This window comes from Sarcophilus harrisii, chromosome 2 (assembly GCF_902635505.1).
Source record: "Sarcophilus harrisii chromosome 2, mSarHar1.11, whole genome shotgun sequence".
NCBI classification, from domain to species: Eukaryota; Metazoa; Chordata; class Mammalia; order Dasyuromorphia; family Dasyuridae; genus Sarcophilus; species Sarcophilus harrisii.
The window spans coordinates 44,564,859-44,589,211 of NC_045427.1; the positions used below are offsets into that span (position 1 = coordinate 44,564,859).

Genomic DNA, 24,353 nt, shown 5'->3' on the forward strand with positions numbered 1-24,353 from the left:
AGCCAACATATAAATAACTGAACAAAAATAATATAGACGGGATTTTCAGAGAGAAAAGGCACTAGAATTAAGTTTTCCATTTTAAGTACATTTTTTTGGTCCTTAGAAGTGTCTCTGAAGATGTGTGTCTGCCTGATGCTTAAGTTTGTGATTTTTTAAAAAGATGACATATCTTGATTATTTCAATAATATTCCTGCTCAGCAAATTTTACACACAATAGAGCAAACTCTAGATTTTTTTTTTTTTTACTACCTCTCTGACTGACCTCCCTTTGTCCACCTGCCTTCTGTTCCCTCCTTAATTGCCCTCGATCTCGGCCTTCATCATTCTCACTCCAAGATTGTTTTCCTCTTTTAAAAAAATAAATAACAATAAAAACAAATACATTTCTTCTTTTTCCCTATTTCTCCATTTTCCCCTTCAGCCCTAATTCAGGAGTCATGCAATAAACTACCCTTCATTTTAATTCCTCTGTACTGAATGAAATGGTTACTCGTTCAGTGAGAAAAGTGGTGGTGCTGTGGGGAAAAAAAAGGGGCCGAATGAGGGAAGGAATAAGCATTTACACAGCGCCTATCATGTGCTAGGCACTGTACTAAGCACTTTACAATTATAATTTCATTTAATCCTCACAATAGTCCTGAGGAGCAGATAGATGCTGGTATTGTCCCCATTTCATAGATGAGGAAACTGAAGCAAACAGCTATTAAGCCCAGGGACACACAGTGAGTCAGTCTCTAAAGCTATATTTGAACTTGGGTCTTCCTTTCATGGATATTTATTTTTTGTTTTTGTTTTTATTTTTATTCCTTTCTCCAGGCTTGCTTTTATTCCCTAAGCAATCCAATTGTTCCCTATGGGTCACTGAACTTCCCTGAATATCATTTTTTTCTCCTATAAAATGGGCCAACTGGCTACATGACTTCTAGCTTTAAATATCTGAAACTATGAGACAGAGAAGAACCAATTAAATTATAGCAGGACGATGGTGGACTTTTCATCCCTAAAAGCAAAGTTAGCTGGAAGGTGATTTTGCTCGTCTGTTCAACTTTTACTTCCTATTACTGGTGTCCTAAGTATTAGATATTTGCTGTTTTGAGTAATACTCCAGCTAAAATGATTGAGTGTTAGTCTTAATTCCAAAAGGGCTGTGGCAGGGTTAACAGAAAATATAATTGGGTCATTCAGGTTGTGAATGCGTTGTAGAAACAAAACCATCATTTCTAGTGAAGCTGAGAATTTTAATTTGCATTTCAATTGTACCATAACTATCTATACCTTAGTTCTTGATTAATAAAGGGGAGTCAAAGCAATTGCTATAGGTATTTTGGAGTAGATACCAAATAAGAGATTAAATAACATTTTTGAAAATTATTTTTATTATTATGAACTTAAAAGATGGGGGCTAGCTTGGTAGCAATGGAGAGCGTACTGGACCTGGAATTGGAAAGGCTTGAGTTAAAAATCTAACTTCAGGCATTTAACAGCCGCATAATGCTAGGGAAATCACTTCATCTGTTTGCCTCAGTTTTCTTATCTGCAAAGTGAAGATGATAACAATAGCGTTGTTATACTTCCTGTTGTGATGATCAAATGAGATAAAGCACTTGTAAAAGTGCTTAGCACAGTGCCTAGCACATAGTGGATACCATATAAATGTCAGCAACCACTGCTATTATAGTTCTTCTACTAATATCTCCTTGCCTTCCCTCTGTCCTCATAAAGTATCGTATCCTTACCAACAAATGCTCAAAAATAAAACTTTTTCTTTTGATTGCTCTCTATTCCACATTTTTCTGCTTTCACTCAAGAGAGATTTTCTTGTTTTAGTTTTTAGGGTTTTTATTTTGGGGGGGTGACCACAAGAAGCATTAGTACTTAACAGTAAAATTAACATAAGTTTTTTTGGGGGGACTACAGATTTCTTTTACAATTTTTTAGGGAAAGTCAAATTTATGTAATGTGAATTTAAGTAAAGTGAGAACTATCTGTGTAAACAGCAAACAGCAATTCACACTTAAGTAAAAAGTCCTGAAGGAGTCATGGAATTTCATTTTTTACCATTTACTCCCAGACGGACACTTTTTCCTCTTCCATGGGGTGTCTGAGTCTTAAAAAAAAAAAAATGCATAAAGATAAATTAAGCAGCCTGTACTGTGCTAAGCATGGGGGGAGTGGGGGGAACAAAAGAAGGCCCCTATGTAGGGAGCTGGCAGGCAGACAAGGTGCAGATAGCGATAGACCAACAAGCTAGTCCCAGACACAAAGCACCAGGCTGTCTTTAAAGTTCCCAGGGAAAGTTTACGAAGCAATCTTGGTGACAAAGTATTGGAGGCTTTCTCCCCAAGCTATGCCCCACAGAGTATGTCCATGGCCCTCTCATCCCCTCTCTCTCCTCCCTTTGGCGGCGAGACTCTAAAGGAATGACAGTCCTTAATCATTCCATGGTTGCTGCTTCCCAGTGGTGCCCTAATGGCCCCCCAGACCGGTCTGCAGCCTCTGACGCTCTTTCTTTTCCTGAATTCCCTCTTCTCTCTAGGCTTCCCCAACACTGCTCCGGCCTCAGCGCAGGTGCCTTCTCGGTCCCTTCTGCTGCCTCTCCATCTGGCTCATCCCTGCCAAAGGAAGGTATCCTCTGCCATGTATTCCTGGGCCCTCTTCTCTTAGTCCTCCATAATATTTCACCTGGTGAAATTTCATCAGGTCCAGTCTGCTGAGCTAGGTTAAAGCCCTAACCTCTCTCCTAACCTCCAGACCAGCATCTCCGAGGGGATGTCCAAAACTGAACTCATTCTCTTGCCCTCTTCCAAACCTCCACATCACCTGGGGATGCCTCCATCACCATGTACCTGTGCTCCATGAGCCCCGTCACCCAGGCTCAATGACGGCTGGAAGTCATTCTCTTGACTTATTCTCTCTCACCACCTTACCCATTATGTTGCCGAGGCCTGTTGATTTTGTTTTGTAACATCTCCTATGTATACCCCCATCTCTCCTCGGACGCTCCTGCGCCACTCCCATAGCCTGGGTGGGGGGCCATGGGCCACTTGGGCCCAGCCTTCCCTCTGCTATCAGAGTGACTGTGTGGGTCCTGTCACCTCAGGACGGCCTCCACCACCTCCAGGATCAAAGACCAGGTGCTGCTTGGTGCTCAAAGGCTTTCATTACCTGCCCCCCCTTCCCAGTTTTATTTTTCACACCTGTCACTCATCAATCCCGTGGCCCCGGCCTGCTGGCTGCTCCTCAGCCAAGACAAGGGGTCACTGGACTCTGCCCCCCAGGCCTCCTCTGGACTTCCCTGGCTTTCCTACACTGACCTTCACTGACCCCAAAACCCAAGGGCCTTCCTCCCACTGATTTTCTCCAATTCAGCTTGTACTTATCTTGTCTGCATAGAGTTGTTCTCATGCTGTCTCCCCATGAGATCGAGAGTTTCTTGAGAGCAAGTGTTTATCTCTTGCCTTCCTTTGCATCCTCAACACTTAGCACTGTGCCTGGCACACAGTAGGTGCTTATAATACTGAATGACTCATTTAACTGGAGAATCTTCCTGTCTCTTTGCCAGGATATAACAAGTGGACAAGAGCCATTTAGTACATTTTGTAGCTTCATCATATTTCCATTCCTTGTTATATTTGATAAGGATACTAATAAAATTAATCTGTGCCATCAAAGAATATGCTGTCCCACTTCTCAGCAAGATCAGAAGAAAACATATTTTCTCTTTAAAAATTATTGAGGATATTTGAGAAGTGAATATGTCTGAAGAGTGAAAAGTCAATCAACACTCAGACAAATCTGTACTAACTGTTAAGTATGTGCCAGGTGAAGGCACAGTCCCTGGCCATAATTCCACTGGGGAGAAAACACACAAATCACTTTGCAAACTAGATCTACACAGGCTAAACTGAAGATAATTGTGGAGGGACAGCACTAGCATTAAGAGCTCCTGGGAAAGGCTTTTTGCTGAAAGTGGGTTTTAGCCAAGAGACACCAGGAGGAGGGATGAGAAGGAAGAGTGTTCCAAGCATGGGGGGCACAAAACTAGCTGATAGGGAGTCTTGTGCAAGGAGCAGCGACATTGTACCACATTGAGGGGAATAGAGCATGAGAAGTATGGAGAGTTAGGAGGGGAACAGCTCATGAAAGGCCTTAAAGCCAAACAGAAGATTTTATGTTTGATCCTGGAAGCCAAACACAGCCGATGAAGTTTACTGAATGGCGTAGAGTGATGTGGACAGACCAACCAAAAAGCTACTGCAATAGCCCAAGGACCAAGTGATGCTGTGAAGGCAGAACTGACAAGGCCTGGTTATAGGGTATATGGGATAAAAGAGGTAAGAGATTGTTAGGAGTAAAGGATAATGCTCTCGGGGCATAAAGCCAGCAGCCTTGGCAAAAACAGGGAAGCTCTGAATAAAGGAGGTGGGGAGAGGTACAGGTCTGTTCCGACTCCATGGCACACTGGTGGTACATCAAGTTCCAAATGTAAAAAAGGCAGCTGGCAATGGAGGACTGGAGCACCAAAGGAGACTACTGTTGGATATCTGGATAGACCTGATGACTGGACCAATGGGAAATGATGAGGGCCCCAAGATGAGACAATGAAGAACTGGAGAAATTGAGTGATTTGCCCATAGTGGTAAGTTTTACCATGAGGATCAGAGATCACAGATACTTTACTGTACTGGACAAGGAAACAAGAGATCTAGGTCACCGAGGAGTTAAGACTTGCAAACTTGCTGTGTCTGAAACTGTTTGCTTTCCCTTTGGACCTAATTTCCCCTCCCTGGGTTCTTGCAGCCCTTCTTGCCACGGGTGGATATAGCCATGCAATCTGTTCAGGCATGTCAGTAGCCTGAAGCAGCTTCAAGCCATAGATACACAGAGCACTAGGTGACTCGCTTGGCATGAATCCCTGTTTTCTAGTTTCAAAAATCAGCACTCAATTTTCAGCTAAAGCTCTGAATGATACAGCTTAGAGGGAGCCAAGAAAGTCATCTCTCTCTGGAAAGATATTCAAGTTATGTTAAATAACACGAATAGTCCCTTCTAGGGCTATTATAGTACAGCCACTATATGACATATTCCTTGACATTCATACCAGGTCTATCTTCTCATTTGCAATTAATCTGTTTTTAAATTCCTATCTGAAAAATGCTTCCTCTCTACGTTTAGGGCACATAACAAGCAGCATGCACATCCTAAGGTGAAGAGCTTCTTTGCGTCTTTCACATTTTGATCAACACAGTTGGGAAGGATTCAACATTGGTTTGTCTACCCAGCCTGCATTCAATAAACCCCAATACTTTTCATCACCATCTGTTTCAGTCATGTTCATCTTATTAGAAGTTAAAACAAAATTTATCAATTTTTAAAAGGTCAAATATTTGAAAAAGAATATAGCAAACAAAAGAATACATTTCCTTTCTCAATATAGAGGCAGTGATTTATGGCCAAAGAATATATATATATATATATATATAGACATATAGATATATGTCTATATATATCATCAGACAGTGGATATTTTTGTTTATTTTCTTTGTCATGAGGAAGGAGAAGTTATTGGAAAGCAAGAGTTGGAAAAAGGGTACAATGAAACATTTTTAGGTGATGGTCAGCCTTACCTAGAAGGTTTCTGTGAGTATTCAAGGTAGTCATGGAATTGTTTTGATAAGCAATGACCCAGCCCCAGAGATGTGCTAGAAAGGACTGGCCCAGATGAACAAATTCTATAATAGAACTGGCCTAAATGAGAAGACTAAATTATTCAATGCAATATGATGAAATTCTCCAAATCTGAGTAACTTCTAAAGAAAGCACATACCTCCTCAGGGGATCCCTGAACATAGTGTAACAGGAATTTTGTGGAATTGCTTAGTCAGCCATGGAGGCAGGCAAAGGACGGCACCTTTTCTCACACGCACACACACTCTCAACAGTAAAAAGGACACACTGGGAACACTTATTAACATAAAAGTTTCTAAAGCATCATTTTATGGTTTTCAGGTCAAGAGTGTAGAGTTCACAGAGACTGCTGCTTGAGGGATAAATTTCTCTTCTCAGTCCATTCCATGATAATGAGTTTTCCACAAAATAGCTAACAATGGAATGGGAAGGGGGTGAAAGAGAAACATGGAGTCCAAGAACAGGCATTTGGGGCGAAGCTTCACTATCTCTTGAAGTAAAAGAGAAGAAAATCCATTGAACATTGCTGTCAGCACATGGAGATTGCATACATCAAGCTGGGTCAACTGAGGCTTCATGGATCTGGGGAAGGCAAGGAGAGGATCCTATCCTTCTCTTTCATTAGGCTTATCCACAGCTCTTCTGGACTCCTTCATCTTTGCCATAATTTCCTTTTTTAAACTCCTCACTAAGGTGGATTTTAATCGCCCTAGCTATCTTTTCCCACTCTCTGTGCTTACCCTATCTCAGCAAACACTTGCAAGTCCTGAGGAGAGAAATACCAGAGCAACAAACATTCCACATCTCTACAGAAAAATGCTTAGAATTTAGCAGGAAGGGGAACAAAGGCAAGAGGAGAGATTGAGCATGTGAGTCAATATATAAACTAATGAACACCAAAGCCAGGAAACACTCATTTGAGAGCAACTATATCTGAAGTACTCATGTGAGGAGAATTCCTGAAGAACTGTGATCTTACACAGGTCATTTTTTCCTCTTTTAAAAGGGGAACAGATGAAAAGATCCGCCAGAAGCCCTTTTTGAAGTGACAAGGAACTGAAAACTGAGTGGATGCTCATCAGTTGGGAAATGGCTGAACAAGTTATGGTATATGAATATTATGCAATATTACTGTTCTGTAAGAAATGACCAGCAGGATGATTTCAGAAAGGTCTGGAGAGACTTACATGAACTGATGCTGAGTGAAATGAGCAGAACCAGGAGATCATTGTACACAGCAACAAGATTATATGATGATCAATTCTGATGAATATGATTCTTTTCACCAATAAGGTGGCCCAGGGCAATTCCAATAGAGAGCAATATGGGAACTGAGTGCAGATCATAACATAGAATTTTCACCATTTTTGTTATTGTTTGCATGCTTTTTTTTCCTTTTTTGATCTGATTTTCCTTGTGTAGCATGATAAATGTAAAAATATGTATAGAAGAACTGCATGTGTTTAACATATATTAGATTATTTGCTGTCTAGGGGAAGGGGTGAGAGGAAGGGAGGAAAAAATTTGGAACACAAAGTTTTGCAAGGATGAATGCTGAAAACTATCGTTACATGTATTTTGAAAATAAAAAGCTATTAAAAATAAATTAAATTTTAAAAAAAGATCCACAAGAATTCTTCCAGTTCCAATTTTTTATGATTCTGTAAACTGAAAATTACCTTTATATGAGGATCAGCCCTCAGGGAAGTTAAAGATCAAATCCATTATTTATTTTTTAGAATCAATAGCCCAAAAGAAATGAGTCAAAATAAAAAAGAATTAAGAGGGGAAAACATTTACAAATCCAACTACTAGAAACAAGGTTTGGGTCACACTGTAACCATGGCTGTCACTTAGCCAACAGTTGGGGAATTTAGGGCTGAATTTTCTTGTCCTTCACCCCAATTTCTTCACTGACTGTACACATTAAAGAACTATAGAAATATGAGCTATTTGTAATCACATTGCAACCAAAAGAAAATACAACTAGCTCTCAACTGTCCATGGTAAAAAGCAATTAGAACAGGGATAATGAAAATTCATAGAAAATATTTTTAAAAACTTCATTTCTTCTATATCACATATATGTTTATATATGTATATATACACACACATATACATGTATGTGTGTGTGTTTGTATCTCACATATAATTCTTATAAATCCACATATATATCGACATATAAGTTCTATCACAATAGGCTTCCCAGGTTCCAAGATGTAATACAGACGCATAATATATACATTAATTCAATAGAGACAATTAGAATTGAGCTATCAATAAAGAAAATAGCTCATTTGTTCTTAGAAAGCTAGATGGAATAGTGGAATTGAAGTTAGGAAGGTCTGAGTTGAGATTCTGCCACAGATACTTCCTACCTGTGTGTGGTCCTATCTACACAATGGTCACTTAACCTCTTTCTACCTCAGTTTCCTCCTCTGTACAATGGAGATAATAACAGCTCCTACTTCCCAGGATTATTATGAATATCAAATGGTATTATTTGTGCAGTACCTTCCAAACCTTAAAGTACTATATAATGCCGGTTATTGTCCCTACGTTCAGTGAGTTGAATTCAACAGCAAAATCATCTTAGCAAATATTAGTCTGGAATCTGCATGCAAGGCACTCAAGAAAGATAGCAACAGTCCTTTAAGGAGCTGACAATGGGGTGAGGAGGTGGCAAGTGGAACAGCACAGACATAAGTAATTGTGAGACATGGCAGAATGTAATGTGGGAAAAAGAGAGACCTTGGCAAAGAGTTTTAGGAAAATTTGAGGAGGGAATGATTAATTTCAACCAGTAGGATCAATACAAGCTTAAGGACTGAGGTGACAACTGAGTGGCCTTAAAGGAAGAAAAGGATTTCAGGAGCCAGGGATAAAACAAAAGTGGGCCTCCAGTCTGGGAAAAAATGCAGTAGAGTTGGGTGCCATCTTGGTTTGCGTTTTTCCAAATGGTAACCAAGAAAAGTGAAACAGATGGGTAGGGTGAAAGTCATGCTGTTTGTTCTCCTGCCATCTGCAATCTGAAAAACTACAACCCAATTTCAAAATATTAAGTCAATTAAAAAAGGGATACAGTCTGTGTTTCACATAGAGCCACTATTTAGGCTACTTTGAGAAGAAAAAAATAAAATAAAACAAAACATTAAACAAAGTGCCATTCCTAAAATAAATGCTCCACAAACCACAACATGGTAAACCTAGTTGTATGGGATCATTTACAAGGGGCTGGTCTTTTCAACTTGTGAGACCAAATTATCAGTTCTGCCTCTGGAAGGCCGTAGGCATTTTTAAGTGGGTGGTAGGGATGGAAGGCCTAACAGTAACAGTGCCAGGTACGAGGTAGCAAACTCTTGCTCTTCCTTTTTATTAAAAATTTACCCAAGGTATTAGTCCCTGTGTGTGTTTTAAGTATATAAAACATCAATTAGCTCAAACTGTCCATCTTGGAGAATGGAAAGCCAAAACTCCAGGCCTTCCATTACCCAAATTAACTAGTAAATTATTGGTACACTAATTAAAATGACTGAAAACAAACATAAAGCCAATAGACACATGCTTTGTATTTCTAAATTTTAAAAACTTAGATCCTCAAGCAATGGACTAATCATCAAAGAAATAAGTGCTGATGGGCAACAAACATAACCTCCTTTTTGTAGTGATCTGCCACTATGTCAGAAGCCTCCAGTCTCAGATATCAATAGGACGCATCTCATTAGCCTTGGAGTTTCTTAGAAAGGAACAAAATGGGTTGTTTTCAAAGGTCAATCAAGTTTAGGCATTTTAGATTTTTATTTCCTCTACGAGGTTGGGTTTCTTATCATCAACCTCCCTGAGAACAGGATCTCTTTTCCAGGTCATCTCTATACTATTGCTCTCCTCCCTCTTCCCTTGGCTCTCTATCCTTACATCTCTTATTACTTATACTGATTATTCATCTTTAATGGTTCCTCCTTCTTCTCCCATACCTAAATTATGGTAACCCCTTAATCGAGTCCTGGGTCTCTGCCCTTTCCCTTTTACTTACTACCAATCACTCAATTTTTCAACTACCATCTTGATGAAAATTATCCTCAAATCACATTAAGACACAATTTCTCAAAGCAATTCTGAACACGAATTTGTACTCAGAGCAAATTTTAGAAAGAACACAGGGCACTGGAGATTGTTCACCCTTTCCTCCTCGCTCTTTAGGTTTTTGGGACACCTCCTATCCCAGTTCTCCTCTGACCTACCTGATGTCTCCTCCATCTCCTTTGCTGGTTCCTCCCCCAGATGACATCTCACAGAGCTCTGTCCTGCCCCCATCTCTCTGCTGACTCCAATCCTGTATCTCCAGCTGCCTTTCAGACACCTCAAACTGGATGTCCAGTGGACAGCTCAATCTCAATATGCCTAAAACTGAACTCATGCATCCTCCCTCACTCACTTTCTCTGTGACTGGGGGACAACTCCATCCTCCCATCCCTCAGACTCACCACCCAAGAGTCATCCTGGATTCCTCCTTGCCCCTTCTCAAATATGATGCCAAGGCCCACTCATCTGTGCCATGCCTCTTGGATTTGTCCCTTTATTCCCTCTGACACTGCCCCCAACTACTGTAGGTCCTCACAGCAGGACTACCACAAGCACAGCTGCTGGCCCTTGCCACCATGTCTCTTCTTACTCCAGTCTATCCACTACTCAGCCTCCAAAGTGATTTTCCTAAAGCCCGGGTCTAACTATGTACCCCCTACTCCATAGTATCCAGAGGCTTCCTATTGCCTCTGGGAACAAACACAAAAGCTTTCACTTGGCACCTAGCCCCTCTGCCACTTCCATCCAGTGACATGGTCTCCTGGTTATTCTCCTCCGTCTCTTGGCCCTAGGCATTCTCTCTGGCTGTTCTGCCATGCTTCAAACTCTCTTCCTACTCTGTTCTGAGTACTGATTTCCCAGACTACCTTTAGTTGGAAAAAAATTCCAACTAAAATCCTACCTTCTACAGGAAGTCTTACAACTCCTCCTAATCCTATTTATTTATTCTATTTCCTATTTATCTAGTATATAATTTGCTTTCTATATATTTGTTTGCATATTGTTTCCCCTCTTTTTGTATCCCCAACCCTTAGCAAAGTGACTGGCACATACTTAATAAATACTGACAGACTGAATCTTCTTAGTGGACTACTACCTAGGCCTAAAGGTATGACATAAGGTCTACCAAATAAAATGTGGTCAAATAATTTGTTACTCTGTGATAAATCTGAAAAGGCAGCACAAATCAATACTATTATCCTGCAACTCCAAAATAGTGAGAGCAAGGAGAAATTAATATAAATCCAAGCTTTCCCCTAAAAATAAGTTTCAACCACCCAACTCATTCTAGCTTCTGATCAGCATTTAATTAGTACATTGTTTATCCTTTGTAAAAGTTAACAAATAATACTAGCAACAAAGAAAGATAAATAACCAGGGTGGTTAAAAAAAAAAAATCCGAGAAACTTAAAATATAGCTGACCTTAAGAATGATGTTTTTTTTTTTTTAAAAAGATCATGATGAATTGTGAATACATCCAGCCATTCTGGAGAACAATCTGGAATTATGCCCAAAAAGTTATCAAACTGTGCATACCCTTTGATCCAGCAGTGTCTCTACTGGGCTTATACCCCAAAGAGATACTAAAAAAGGGAAAGGGGCCAGTATGCGCCAAAATGTTTGTGGCAGCCTTGTTTGTAGTGGCCAGAAGCTGGAAAATGAATAGATGCCCATCAATTGGAGAATGGTTGAGTAAATTGTGGTATATGAATGTTATGGAATATTATTGTTCTGTAAGAAATGACCAGCAGGACGAATTCAGAGAGGATTGGCGAGACTTACATGAACTGATGCTGAGCGAAATGAGCAGAACCAGGAAATCATTATATACCTCAACAGCGATACTGTATGAGGATGTATTCTGATGGAACTGGATTTCTTTAACAAAGACAAGATCTAACTTAGTTTCAATTGATCAAGGATGGACAGAAGCAGCTACACCCAAAGAAAGAACACTAGGAAATGAATGTAAACTGCTTGCATTTTTGTTCTTCTTCCCAGGTTATTTATACCTTCTAAATCCAATTCTCCCTGAGCAACAAGAAAACTGTTCGGTTCTGCACACATATATTGTATCCAAGATCTACTGTAATCTATTTAACATGTATAGGACTGCTTGCTATCTTGGGGAGAGGGTGGAGGGAGGGGAAAAATCGAAACAGAAGTGAGTGCAAGGGATAATGTTGTAAAAAATTACCCTGGTGAAAACTGGGACATTGATGCATTGTTGGTGGAGTTGTGAACGAATCCAACCATTTTGGAGAGTAGTTTGGAACTATGCTCAAAAAGTTATCAAACTGTGCATACCCTTTGATCCAGCAGTGTTACTACTGGGATTATATCCCAAAGAGATGATAAAGAAGGGAAAGGGACCTGTATGTGCACGAATGTTTGTGGCAGCCCTTTTTGTAGTGGCTAAAAACTGGAAACTGAATGGATGTCCATCAGTTGGAGAATGGCTGAATAAATTGTGGTATATGAATGGAATATTACTGTTCTGTAAGAAATGACCAACAGGATGATTTCAGAAAGGCCTGGAGAGACTTACACGAACTGATGCTGAGTGAAATGAGCAGGACCAGGAGATCATTATATACTTCAACAACAATACTAGATGATGACCAGTTCTGATGGATCAGGCCATCCTCAGCAACGAGATCAACCAAATCATTTCTAATGGAGCAGTAATGAACTGAACTAGCTATGCCCAGAAAAATAACTCTGGGAGATGACTAAAAACCATCACATTAAATTCCCAATCCCTATATTTATGCACACATGCATTTTTGATTTCCTTCACAAGCTAATTGTACAATAATTCAGAGTCTGATTCTTTTTGTACAGCAAAATAATGTTTTGGTCATGTATACTTATTGTGTATCTAAGTTATATTTTAATATATTTAACATCTACTGGTCATCCTGCCATCTAGGGAGGGGTGTGGGGTAAGAGGTGAAAAATTGGAACAAGAGGTTTGGCAATTGTTAATGCTGTAAAATTACCCATGCATATAACCTGTAAATAAAAGGCTATTAAATAAAAAAAAAAAAAAAAAAAAAAAAAAAAAGAAATGAGCAGGACCAGGAGATCATTATATACTTCAACAACAATACTATATGATGACCAGTTCTGATGGACCAGGCCATCCTCAGCAACGAGATCAACCAAATCATTTCCAATGGAGCAGTAATGAACTGAACCAGCTATGCCCAGAAAAAGAACTCTGGGAGATGACTAAAAACCATTACATTGAATTCCTCAATCCCTATATTTATGCCCACCTGCATTTTTGATTTCCTTCACAAGCTAATTGTACAATATTTCAGAGTCTGATTCTTTTGTACAGCAAAATAACGTTTTGGTCATGTATACTTATTGTGTATCTAATTTATATTTTAATATATTTAATATCTACTGGTCATCCTGCCATCTAGGGAGGGGTGGGGAGTAAGAGGTGAAAAATTGGAACAAGAGGTTTGGCAATTGTTAATGCTGTAAAGTTACCCATGCATATATCCTGTAAATAAAAGGCTATTAAATAAAAATAAAAAAAAAATTACCCTGGCATAGGTTCTGTCAATAAAAAGTTATTTAATTAAAAAAAAATAAAAAAATAAAAAAGATCATGATACTGGGAGAAAAAAATTCAAAGATATTTTGTAGCACTTTTTAGATGAAACCTTCATTATACTGTATCCTTTCATAAGGCCTCTAATGGAAGATTAAAGTTTACACAGCATAGGAATCCACAGATTAATAGAAAGGTGTAGAATTACAAAGGATTTATAAGTCTAAATGATTAAATAGGCAAAACATCAAACCAATGGAAAAAAAAGATTATAAGATTTGGATGTATTTGGAATAAAAGAAATCTAAAAAATGCATTAATAATACTCAGGTATCTGCAAGGACACTGTATAAAAATATCATATATAGGCAAGCCTCCAAATTATGAACAGTGTGTTCCAATATGGAACTCGTTTTTCCATAGAAATAATGTTATACATAATGATTAGGTTTCCAAGTTGGCCCATTAAAGCTACTTTAATCTATAAGCTACTTGAAATATAATACCATGTATATAGTCCAAAACAATCCCAATAGACTTTGGACAGAAAATGCCATCTGCATGCAGAAAAAGAACTAAGGAGACTGAATGTAAATCAACACATGTTATGTTCACTTCTTTTTTCTGTGTTTTTATCTCTCCCATGTTTTTTCCCTTTTGCTCTGATTTTTCTCCCCTAACATGATTCATGTTAGGGGTATGTATATTAAAAATAAATAAATTTAATAGAAAAAAATATTATGTCCATAGTACTACAGAATTTAACTAACACCACCACAAAATTTCTATGACAAAATAGATCTCAATCCCAGTTTGAGATGTCAGCCAGGCAGTCTTTCCCACTTTCACAGATGGAGGGGGTCTCCTAACTCCAAATCACAGGGTGGGGACTCCCATGAATAGAACCAAGGAAGCTGCTGGAGGCACCAGAATTTGGAGAGTAAATCTTCCTGCCTGTAAAAACCCCTGGAGTGTTCTCCAAGTTAGATTTCTATCGGCTCTTTTCTTTTCTTTTTTTCCCCAAGAGCACCAGGTGTCTGCTTTCCTTTCCCCGGCCACCACCCATTGCTTGCAATCAAGATTTCTCTTTCCTCCCTAGCTGTATGAGGTACAAAACAGATCATAATTTCACAGCTTCTTCTCAACCCTGCTGTCTCTGAGAATGAGTCAATTCTTATAAGGATTGTAAGAATTCTTGTAAGAATATACATGTAAGAAACATGTGTATATGAGTTGGGATTGTGTATTCAGAGGTATAAATTGTTTGATATTGTTACTGAACTATGGTTATGGGCTTAATCCAGTGACTCATTAAAAAATTAAATACAAAAAAAGCTTTACGACTGTAAGACACTGGAATGGATTATGGAAGGAGAAAGTAGAATTTACTCCTTTATAGTCTTTCTGAAATTATTATTGATATAATTTAAGAAGAGTGTCATACTAAAAACCATTTCATTGAATTCCCAATCCCTATATTTATGCCCACCTTCATTTTTGATTTCCTTCACAAGCTAATTGTACAATATTTCAAAGTCTGATTCTTTTTGTACAGCAAAATAACGGTTTGGTCATGTATACTTATTGTGTATCTAATTTATATTTTAATGTATTTAACATCTACTAGTCATCCTGCCATCTAGGGGAGGGGGTGAGGGGGTAAGAGGTGAAAAATTGGAACAAGAGGTTTAGCAATTGTTAATGCTGTAAAGTTACCCATGCATATAACCTGTAAATAAAAGGCTATTAAAAAAAAAAAAAAAAGAAGAGTGTCATATACACTAATATGGTCACTAACTTCACACTATATGTTCTTCTCATGTAGTTAGTAACGGCACCAAAGGGAACAAAAATGGGAAAAACAGCCAGGCTGGACCAAATACACACAAAGTTCATGCTGGAGGAGATTGTAAGACAACTGTGCTAAGAGATCAATATGTAAAATAGACATCTGTTTCAAAAAACTGCTGAAAATCTTTCCTTATTTTTGAGCAGCAAGGTGAAAAAGGACTTCCCCCTGGTTTAGCCAGTAGCACAACTAGATTCACACCTAATTACTTGTATATATTTAGCATGTTATATAAAGCATGTTATGAATTTTGGACTTCATTAATACAAAAAAAAATGGAGACTTGGAAAATATCAACAAAACTGTCATGCAATTCCCTGTATATACAAATCAAGAACCTTCTTGAGAAGGGCATCAGTAGGGAAGGAGTAGGCTTTTGTAATCGATATTCACCAAAGGACCATGACTTTGCCATTTCATATCTGACTGCCTGAAATATAATCTCCCGTTAACTTTGGTGATAGTGAAATTCTATTAGGTAGAGCTAAATATTGCCTTAAAGACTTTTGGGAAACAAGAAGTTTTATACCTTCTATTTATCAAAATAATTCAAGATTCTTTGAAAGAGATAAAACGGAAATAATCTCATCCATTATTCTTTTGATATAAAAATGGTTAGCTTGCAAAGTGTGTTTGATAACCTATGATGGAGAAAATTCAGAACAGAGTACAAGTTGAAAAGGGATTATCTGTGGATGGTGGAGTTCCCTATGTGCTCCTGTTTGTAGATGACATTGTACTATCATATGAAACAATTACCCAGATAATATGTCTCTATCATAAACTCAGAAATCCTTTTTGTAGGAACATTTAATGATTCTATTCTTGGTTAGCTTTCTAAATTGAACCAGGGTATTAAGAATTAGTTCGTAGGTCATACTTAGTGAAGACCAAGTTTTGTATTTTTATTCTTTCACATGTGTGCATGTATATACACAATGTGTTCACATCTGTACACAGTACATGCATGTATACACAACTATACAGCATATAGATAGGCAGATCTTTAAAAATATATACAGATAATTAGTTGAGAATCTAGTTATAAAAGTGGCTAAACTAGAGGAAATTCCTTTCTCACCCAAATGCTCAAAAACAAGAAAATATTTTCAGCAATTTTTGAAACAAATGTCTACTTATATATTATTTTAAAAGAAACAAAATTATGCTGAAAAAAAATTAAATCCTGGAACAATGAAATCTCCACTGAGAATCTGAGTTTGGATTAACTGTCCATCTATACAGGAAAGACCAATTGGATAAAGAATACCCTCTGTCCAGATTTTTACATGAAATTAGAAGGGCATCCTGTAGATTTTTCATCATGATGTATTTGGGACAAAAAGGGCAGAGGGAATGCAAGTTGGGCATGGAACTGAATAGAAGAAGAGAGGGCTGGATTGCTTTTGGGAAATTAAGCATCTCCATCAGTGACCCCAAACTTCACAAGGAAATAGAAGTTCATCTTTTAAATACCAATATTCTACCCATATGACATTTTGCTATATGATTAAAACATGGAACACTATCTCTGAAAGAATTAAAAAATGAATATCACATAGAAAGGAAGGGAGATTCACAGAGTGGGTAGGAGAAGGCTGTAAAATAGAAGCACTGAAGGAGGATAAGGAAAAAAAGTTGTCAGCAAAGAAATGTTTGACCGGAAGGGAGGATGAGCAAGGAACGACAGGTGTATGGCTAAAGTACTCCACTGGTACTCTCTTAATGTCAAGAAAAATGCAGGAAAGCTTCAAGCACATTGGGCAGACTATTGTAATGAACCTCTGATAGGACATGACAGAGGCATTGCTATCTGCATTCCTGGAAAGAACATATCCATTGGAGTAATAGGGAGTGTCAGAGAACTGTGGATAAACTATGACACTATGGACTTATGAGTACAAAATTCTTGGCTAACACAAATTTCTGAAAATCTGAAAAAAACAAAACACTAGAGGAAACATCCTGTTGATAAAGCCTTTTATTAGGACTACTTACCCTGAATAGCAGACAAATACACAAAGGTGTCTTCATGTTCCATGTTCTCTAAGAATACCTGAAATCATAAAACACAGCAGTCTCAATGCACAAGGAATAGCCAATACTTGGGAGACTTATACCAGCCTTTTCAACATAAAAGCTAATTTTCTTTTTTTTTTTTTCTCTTTTCTAGACAATGGGCCCAAAAAGTCTGTAAAAAACTTTGTAGAATAAGCAAAGTGAATTTGGAGACCAACTTTTAAATTTAATAAACAAAAGCTTTCCCATACCCTTTGTTAGGAAGATAACCCATCCCTGGTGCTGGAGCAGGACATACATAATTATCTGGAGGAAGGTAAGCCCCTTGAGGCTAGACTCATGATTATCTCTGCATTCTGCGTGTCTAGCACAGGTGAACATTTAATAATTTGTTGAAATGAATGGAATCACTGGTGATGTTATTACATAATGATAGGAAAGGGAAAGAAAAACAGAGAAGGGAACAAAGTCATCAGTCCTGTAAAAAACGCTCTTCAGTGACAGCTGAGGTGACTACAGGTGATGTTTTGTTTCATGCTTTTCCCAAAGGAGCCAACAAGAATGTTATCCGTGTTGAGTGACAGAATGCTGCCTGCACGTTCTGGGTCAGAATGCTTAAAAAGGTGACCAGTTTCTGACTAGTTAGCACTAATGTGATTCCTATCCCCAAGGGAAAGTAAATGGAAGAGGGTTATCTGTTGTCAGGGAAACACTCAATCGAGAAGACAATGGAGCTGTGTCCCTACACCAACAAATACACAATTAAAAGTCATTTTTTTTTCTCCCCAAGTTGGTGAGGAAGTGGTGACGAGGGAGCTGGGGACAATGCAGGAGCTCTCTCAGTTCTGTCCCATACTTCTCCAAGGGTAGGTATGAAAGGGAGCAGGAGAGCCATAGAAAGGGTGATTTTTTTTCACAGCAATTAGTTTTTATTAAAATTAGAATCATCTATCACAAAAGGGTCTGTCTTTGCCTTTGTTCTTTTGCTCCTCCTGTCTGTCTGATATTCTAAATCCTAACTCCTCCTTACAAGTCCACTTCTAATGCCCAAAGTCAACATCAAGCTCCTGATAGTCAAAAAGATTCTCTCTGTAGTGGACACATTTGGACACTGTGATTGAGTTTAAATGAACTGCCTTATTTTCTAATAAGGCAATGTGGCAAAATAACTAGTGATCTAGTCTGAGTTAGGAAGAGCTGGGTTCCAGTCTAGCCTGTGGCAAGTCAGTTAAACTCTCACTGGCCCAGTTCAGAGTTGAAGAACAACAGCCAATCTGCCTTGGTGAAGAGGGTGTCCTCACCAGGAGTTCCCCACCAATGCAGTTTAAAAAAAAAAAAAAAAAGAATTATTAGTTTGTGTGTATAGTTCTTATTTCTACCACAAAATTATAAGCCTGTCAAAAGCATGTCATCTGTTTCTTTATGTCCCCCATGAGACCCTGGCACAAATAAAGAATTTATTCAACCCAAAAGAGAGGTGGGCTTGTCTTAGAGCAAGAAGAAGTAACAGATGGGACAATCCAACTGAAACACTTGTGTTCCCAAGTATTAAGGGAACCAAAGGAAGATCTCCACTACATGACTGGAAGCTGTGTGGAGGATTTATGGGATAACATAATCAAGACCAATCCAAGATAAAAAGGATTTCCATGAGCACCCTATGAGGAAGTGCTCAGACTGTTGAAATAACAAGCCCACCCAAGTGTCAAGTGTGGCCCCGGGAAGAGCGTCAATCAATCCTTGTTAAAATGAAGCCTTTTCTAATTCCTCCAGTTTCTCATTGCTTTCTCCTTCTTCAAGTTACTGCACTGCCCTTCCCGAGGACTGGTGACTCCCCCATCCTCACCCCTGAATGTAGGGTACGTAAGGGGAAAGGGCTGTTCTTTTTCACTGGCCCACAGAAAGTGCTTAGTAAATGTTTGTGGAATCCACTGAAGTGCTCTTAAAGCCACCCTTCTCCCCTCGGATGGTTTTCAGAGTGTGCTCCCCTCACCTTCAGAAGCTTCTCCTGGGCCTGAAGTGCCTGCGGAGCTCTCTGCTCGATCCAGCAGGACAGAGTCCTCAGAGCAGCAGCCCGTGTGGGAACTTCAGGGTCATAGGCCGACAAGAGGACCTCCTGAAAGCGTTCTGGGCCCAGGCTCCTGGGGCCCTGGTTGGCAGCGGCACTCTCTGCCAAGGGGCGCTGCTGCCTGGGGCTTGTTCCCTGGACTGTGGGGGGTGTGGGGAGAGCAGTGGAGGGGCTCTCTGTGGGGCTGGCCATGTCACCATGGGGCTGCAGACCATCAGAGCTTCTCTGAGCCCTGGTATAAGGCCGACCCTCCAGCTTGCCCCCTCCTGGCTCTTTTTTCTTCACCGTAGCCTCGGCCGCAGCATTGACCGCCTCAGTGGAGAAGGCACCGTGGGTACAGATGGTGATACGGAGATCAGCAGCGAGCTCCTGAATGACAGGCTCTGGGTAGGTAGAGGAGACCTCTTCTAACAGGGGGACCAGCTTCTGCAGGACTTCAAAATCACTGGATTTCAACTGTGAAAAAACCAACAAACCCAGATCAACACAACCAAAATGGATAGATAGCCTGGTAACAATGAGCCATGAATGTCAAAACACTGGCTAATTACAACACAAGAAAAATAGGCTTGGAAGGGGCAGAGAGATCCCTGAAGTTTAGTTTGCTGATTCCAGCTTGGTTCTCCATCCAAACCATCCTGTACAGAGGGATAGTAATTTCATTTATGACTGAAAGTAAGGGTGAGAATTACAAAATAGTTTGCATTTTCTGAAGAAACACTGTTCTGTTAATCTCATATTCTCTGGCAATAAAACTTCGAGTACTAAATGGAAAAGAAAATAATAAATATAAGAGATGTTAGGAGAGCCCAAAACTTAAACCTTTGTAGGTTTGGGACCTTTTAAATCACCTCACACATTAAAACTTGCTGTGCCCTAAGCAAAGGTACCATTTTGAGGACAGAATACCACTGCAGACCCTTCTCAGATTACTTCTGCCAACACCATGAGGTATTAAATCAGTATATTATCTGATAAGAGGAAATGACTTATCCCTCCCCCTCTGCTGCTAAAGAATTCACACTAAAAGCTTTTTTGATTTGGGGGAGGAGCTTCATGTATGAAACAATTGACAAAACTAATGTTATAAAAATCCAGAAAAATAAAAGGAATATAGATGTGTATTGTGAGATGATATAGGTCTTCTGCAAGGATAGAAGGATTTTTCTATAATGTAAAACTGAGGAAAAAATCCTTTATAAATAATTTTGTTAGTTTCGCCATCCCAGATTTTCATTTGTGTCTAAGCATTTGTTCATATTTTGGTTTTTCCTAATCAATTGAAGTGGAAATGTTACACCTATCTAGACCTTACACAGTTTCATGTCACTTCTTTTCCTTTATTTAAAAATTTTAAACACTGCCCCCCCCCAAAAAAAGAGGGGCCATTTTGCGTATATACAGCAGAACACAAAAAACCTGACTGTATGAGAAACTGTGAATTTCCATTTTGTATCACTTAAAAAAAAAAAAGTAAGTTTTTTTTAAGGCTATGATAAATTCGGTGATACTTTCAAAATTGTGTAGCTTGCCTGTACTTCCTTCTCAACTTCCTTCTATTTGCTTTTGTGAATTTCTGAAATATTTCAATGGACCTCTTTTTTTGGTATCACTGTTTCTAACTTACCCTTACTCCCCCTCCAATTAAAAACAGAAAAAGGGGGAGGGGGAGAAGCAAAAAGAATCTACCCAGTGGCCATATCCAAAAATGTATGTCTCTTTCTGCAACTAAGTCCATTCATCACCTCTGACAGAAGATGTGTGATAGACTTTATCTTAGTCACTGAAGACATATCTGGTGACTGAATTATCATAGATCTTAGTCTTCCAAAGCTGTTTTTTCTTTATAAAGTTGTTGTCCTATTATAAAATGAGTTTATGGTTCTGCCCACTTCACTGTGCTTATCAGGATTTTCTGAAAGTAACTCTTGCCATTCCTTACAGCACAAAAATATTCCATGACATTTATAAACCACAATTTGTTCAGTCATTCCCCAAATGATAGGTACTCCCTTAAGTTTCCAGTTTAATTTCTTTTTTCCTTTTAATTCTCCCTTTCAGGATCATCATGTTAATTCTGTTTGAGACTATTCCTTCTAGGGAATGTTTATTTTAGGTTTTCTTTTAGGAAATGATTGCTAGGTTCTTTCTACTTTTACTCTGACCTCTGGTTCTAATTGATCTGGAAAATTTTTCATTTGTGATTTCTTAGAATATAGTGTCCTTGCCTTTTCTTTGTTCACAGATTTCAGGAAGTCCAAAGGATTCTTAAATTATCTCTCCTTGACCTATTTTCCAGGTCATTTTCTTTTTTCCTTAATAGGAAATAACTTCACATTTTCTTCTAGTTTTTTTTTCAATCTTTTGATTTTGTTCTAATATTCCTTGCTGTCTCTTTTCTAGTTTTCAGAGAGTCTGTTACTTGTATAAGGCTTCTCTCTTGATCTTTCTGATGCCTTAGGATAGACTGCTTGGTACCTGTGGGCATCATGGCTTTCCTGGTATAAGCTACCATGCTCAATGGGTCATTTCTGCTACTGTCCCTCTCTCACTGGTTTTTCAACTAGTCTGGTGCTTTCTTGAACAAGCTTTCCTTGACTCCAGAAACAGAATCTTGCAGGCTATATGAATTCCCAGTCCTTCTGAGGTTTCCCCAGTAGGTTGCTGTACTGGTCCTGGTTTTGCTGACAATCTCTCTTTTACTGTCCAAAAGCATCAGCTGCCCATTTGTGCAGTTCTCAGGAGGAAGAAATCACCCACTGCTAGTTATAAATAATTTACCCTTTCAGTATCGTACAACTAGATTTTTCACAATGTGAAATGATCAGGGGCAGTAAATGGAACAAGCCCAGAGCCTTGGGAAAGAATTTACATGCTGATTACTTATCATAAACCATGCTCTAATTTTGGATAAGAATTTGCAATAGAAATAAACCCTAACCAACTAATGAGAATGGTCAGGCATGAAGTAGTGTAAGTAAGAGAGAGAATCAGTGGGGGCTTCATTTCCAGCATCTCTGCTCTCACTGTTTCTCCGGCACAGATCTCACAACCAAATCTTGGAATTTTTCTAACACCCATTGCAGATGGAAGGGGCCTTATGCCAATGGGTGACAGGTCCCCTTTTTATCTGGCTGCTACTGTTCTTGCATTTTTAAGTGGGAGAGAGGAGCACAGCCACTGCAACCAGATCGAATACCCATATGCCCTATCTCCTGTTAGGAAGCCTGGTGAGAAAGTTATGTGTTGAGTTTTTTTTTTAATCTTTTCATTTTTTAATCAATTCAAAAATTTTAAGTTCGAAAAAAAGATCTCTAAAGTTGCTTTCAGCAACAAAACAACTTATGCTTCATTAGTATTTGTCTTTATTTTCTATAGTCTGTTTTTTCTACAACTAATTATTTTTCTTTAAAAACTTAGTTGAAACTTGTTCACCATCTTATTTATATTGGGACAAAGAATTGATTTCAGTGCTTCGCACAATACCAGACCCATAACAAGTACGTAACTTAATGCTAGTTGATTGACTGATTCGATAATGAGACTTGTACTAATTCAAAGGATCAGGAAAAAAAAGAGTAGTATCTTATGATGAGTGACACACAGAAAACAATATAGCAGGAAGACTGACAGATTTTGTTTTTTTTTTTTAAGTAATTATACTTTATTTAAATTTTGAGCTCCTAATTATCTCCCTCTTGCCCCTTCCCCAACCATTGAGAAGGCAAGCAATATGACATCAAGTATACATGTGAAGTTATACAAAATATATTTCCATGTTAGTCATAGTGCACCCTCCCGCCCTAACCCCCCCCCAAAAAAAAAAAAGGACAAAGCAAATAAAAGTTAAAAAGTGTGCTTTGATCTGCACTTGGAATTCATCAGCTCTCTCTCTGGAGAGAGCTGGGTTTTCAGAACTATTTTAGCTCACTGATCAGAATAGCTAAGTCTTTCACAGCTGATTATCGTGACAATGTTGCTGTTAATTGTACAACATTTATCTGGTCCTAGATCATTGTACACAGCAACAACAAGATTATACGATGATCAATTTTGATGGACATGGCTCTCTTCATCAATGAGATGATTCAAACCAGTTCCAATGATCTTGTGATGAAGAGAGCCATCTGCACCCAGAGGGAAGACTGTGGGGACCGAGTGTGGATCACACCATAGCATACTCACTCTTTTTGTTGTTTGCTTGTTCATTTGTTTTTCTTTTTTGATTTGATTTTTCTTGTGCAGCAAGATAATTGTATAAATATGCATGCATATGTTGGAGTTAACATATATTTCTACCATGTTTAACTATACTGAATTACTTGCTATCTAGGGGAGGGGTGGGGGAAAACTGGAAGCATTTATATAGAAATAGAAAAAGCCACGGAGGAAAAGAATGCCTTATAAAGCAAAATTGGCCAAATGGGAAAGGAAGTACAAAAAGTCACTAAGGAAAATAATTCCTCAAAAATTAAAATTGAGCAAATGGAACCTAATGACTTTACAAGAAAAGGGGGGAACTCAGACATCATCTTTCAAGAAATTGTCTTTTTTTCTTTTAATTTATTTTTAATACACATAGCCTTAGGAATCATGTTAGGAAAGAAAAATCAGAGCAAAAGGGAAAAACCATGGGAGATATTAAAAAAAAAACCAGAAAAAAAGAAGTGAACATAGCATGTATTAATTTACATTCAGTCTCCTCAGTTCTTTTTTTGGATGTGGATCTCATTTGCTATCCAAAGTCTACGGGGAAGAGGCAGTTAGGTGGCACAGTGGACAGAGCACCAGAGCTCAAATCTGGTCTTAACACTTCCTATCTGTGTGATCCTGGGCAAGTCACTTAACCTCTATTGCCTCAGGAAAAAAAAAGAAGAGAGAGAGAGAGAGAGAGAATGAGAAGGGAGAGAGGAAGGAAAGAAGGAAGGAAGGAAGGAAGGAGGGAGAGAGGGAAGGAAGGAAGGAGGGGGAAGGAGAGAAGGAAGGAGGGAGGGAAGGAAGGAGGGAAGGGAGGAGGGAGGGAAGGAAGGAAGGAGGGAAGGAGGGAAGGAGGGAAGGAAGGAAGGAGGGAGG

At 38.8% G+C, this 24,353-nt stretch overlaps 1 protein-coding gene across 1 annotated transcript in view; it reads right to left on the bottom strand.

Annotated features, from left to right (window-relative positions):
* The window catches only part of TANGO6 (transport and golgi organization 6 homolog), a 194,107-nt gene that overhangs the window by 98,332 nt on the left and 71,422 nt on the right, over nucleotides 1–24,353 (bottom strand). The window contains exons 13-14 of the mRNA XM_003758529.3: nucleotides 19,206–19,736; nucleotides 17,192–17,249 (exon numbers count right to left, since the gene is read on the bottom strand). Of these exons, the coding sequence (XP_003758577.1) occupies nucleotides 17,192–17,249; nucleotides 19,206–19,736 (589 nt within the window). The remainder of the gene's footprint in view (nucleotides 1–17,191; nucleotides 17,250–19,205; nucleotides 19,737–24,353) is intronic.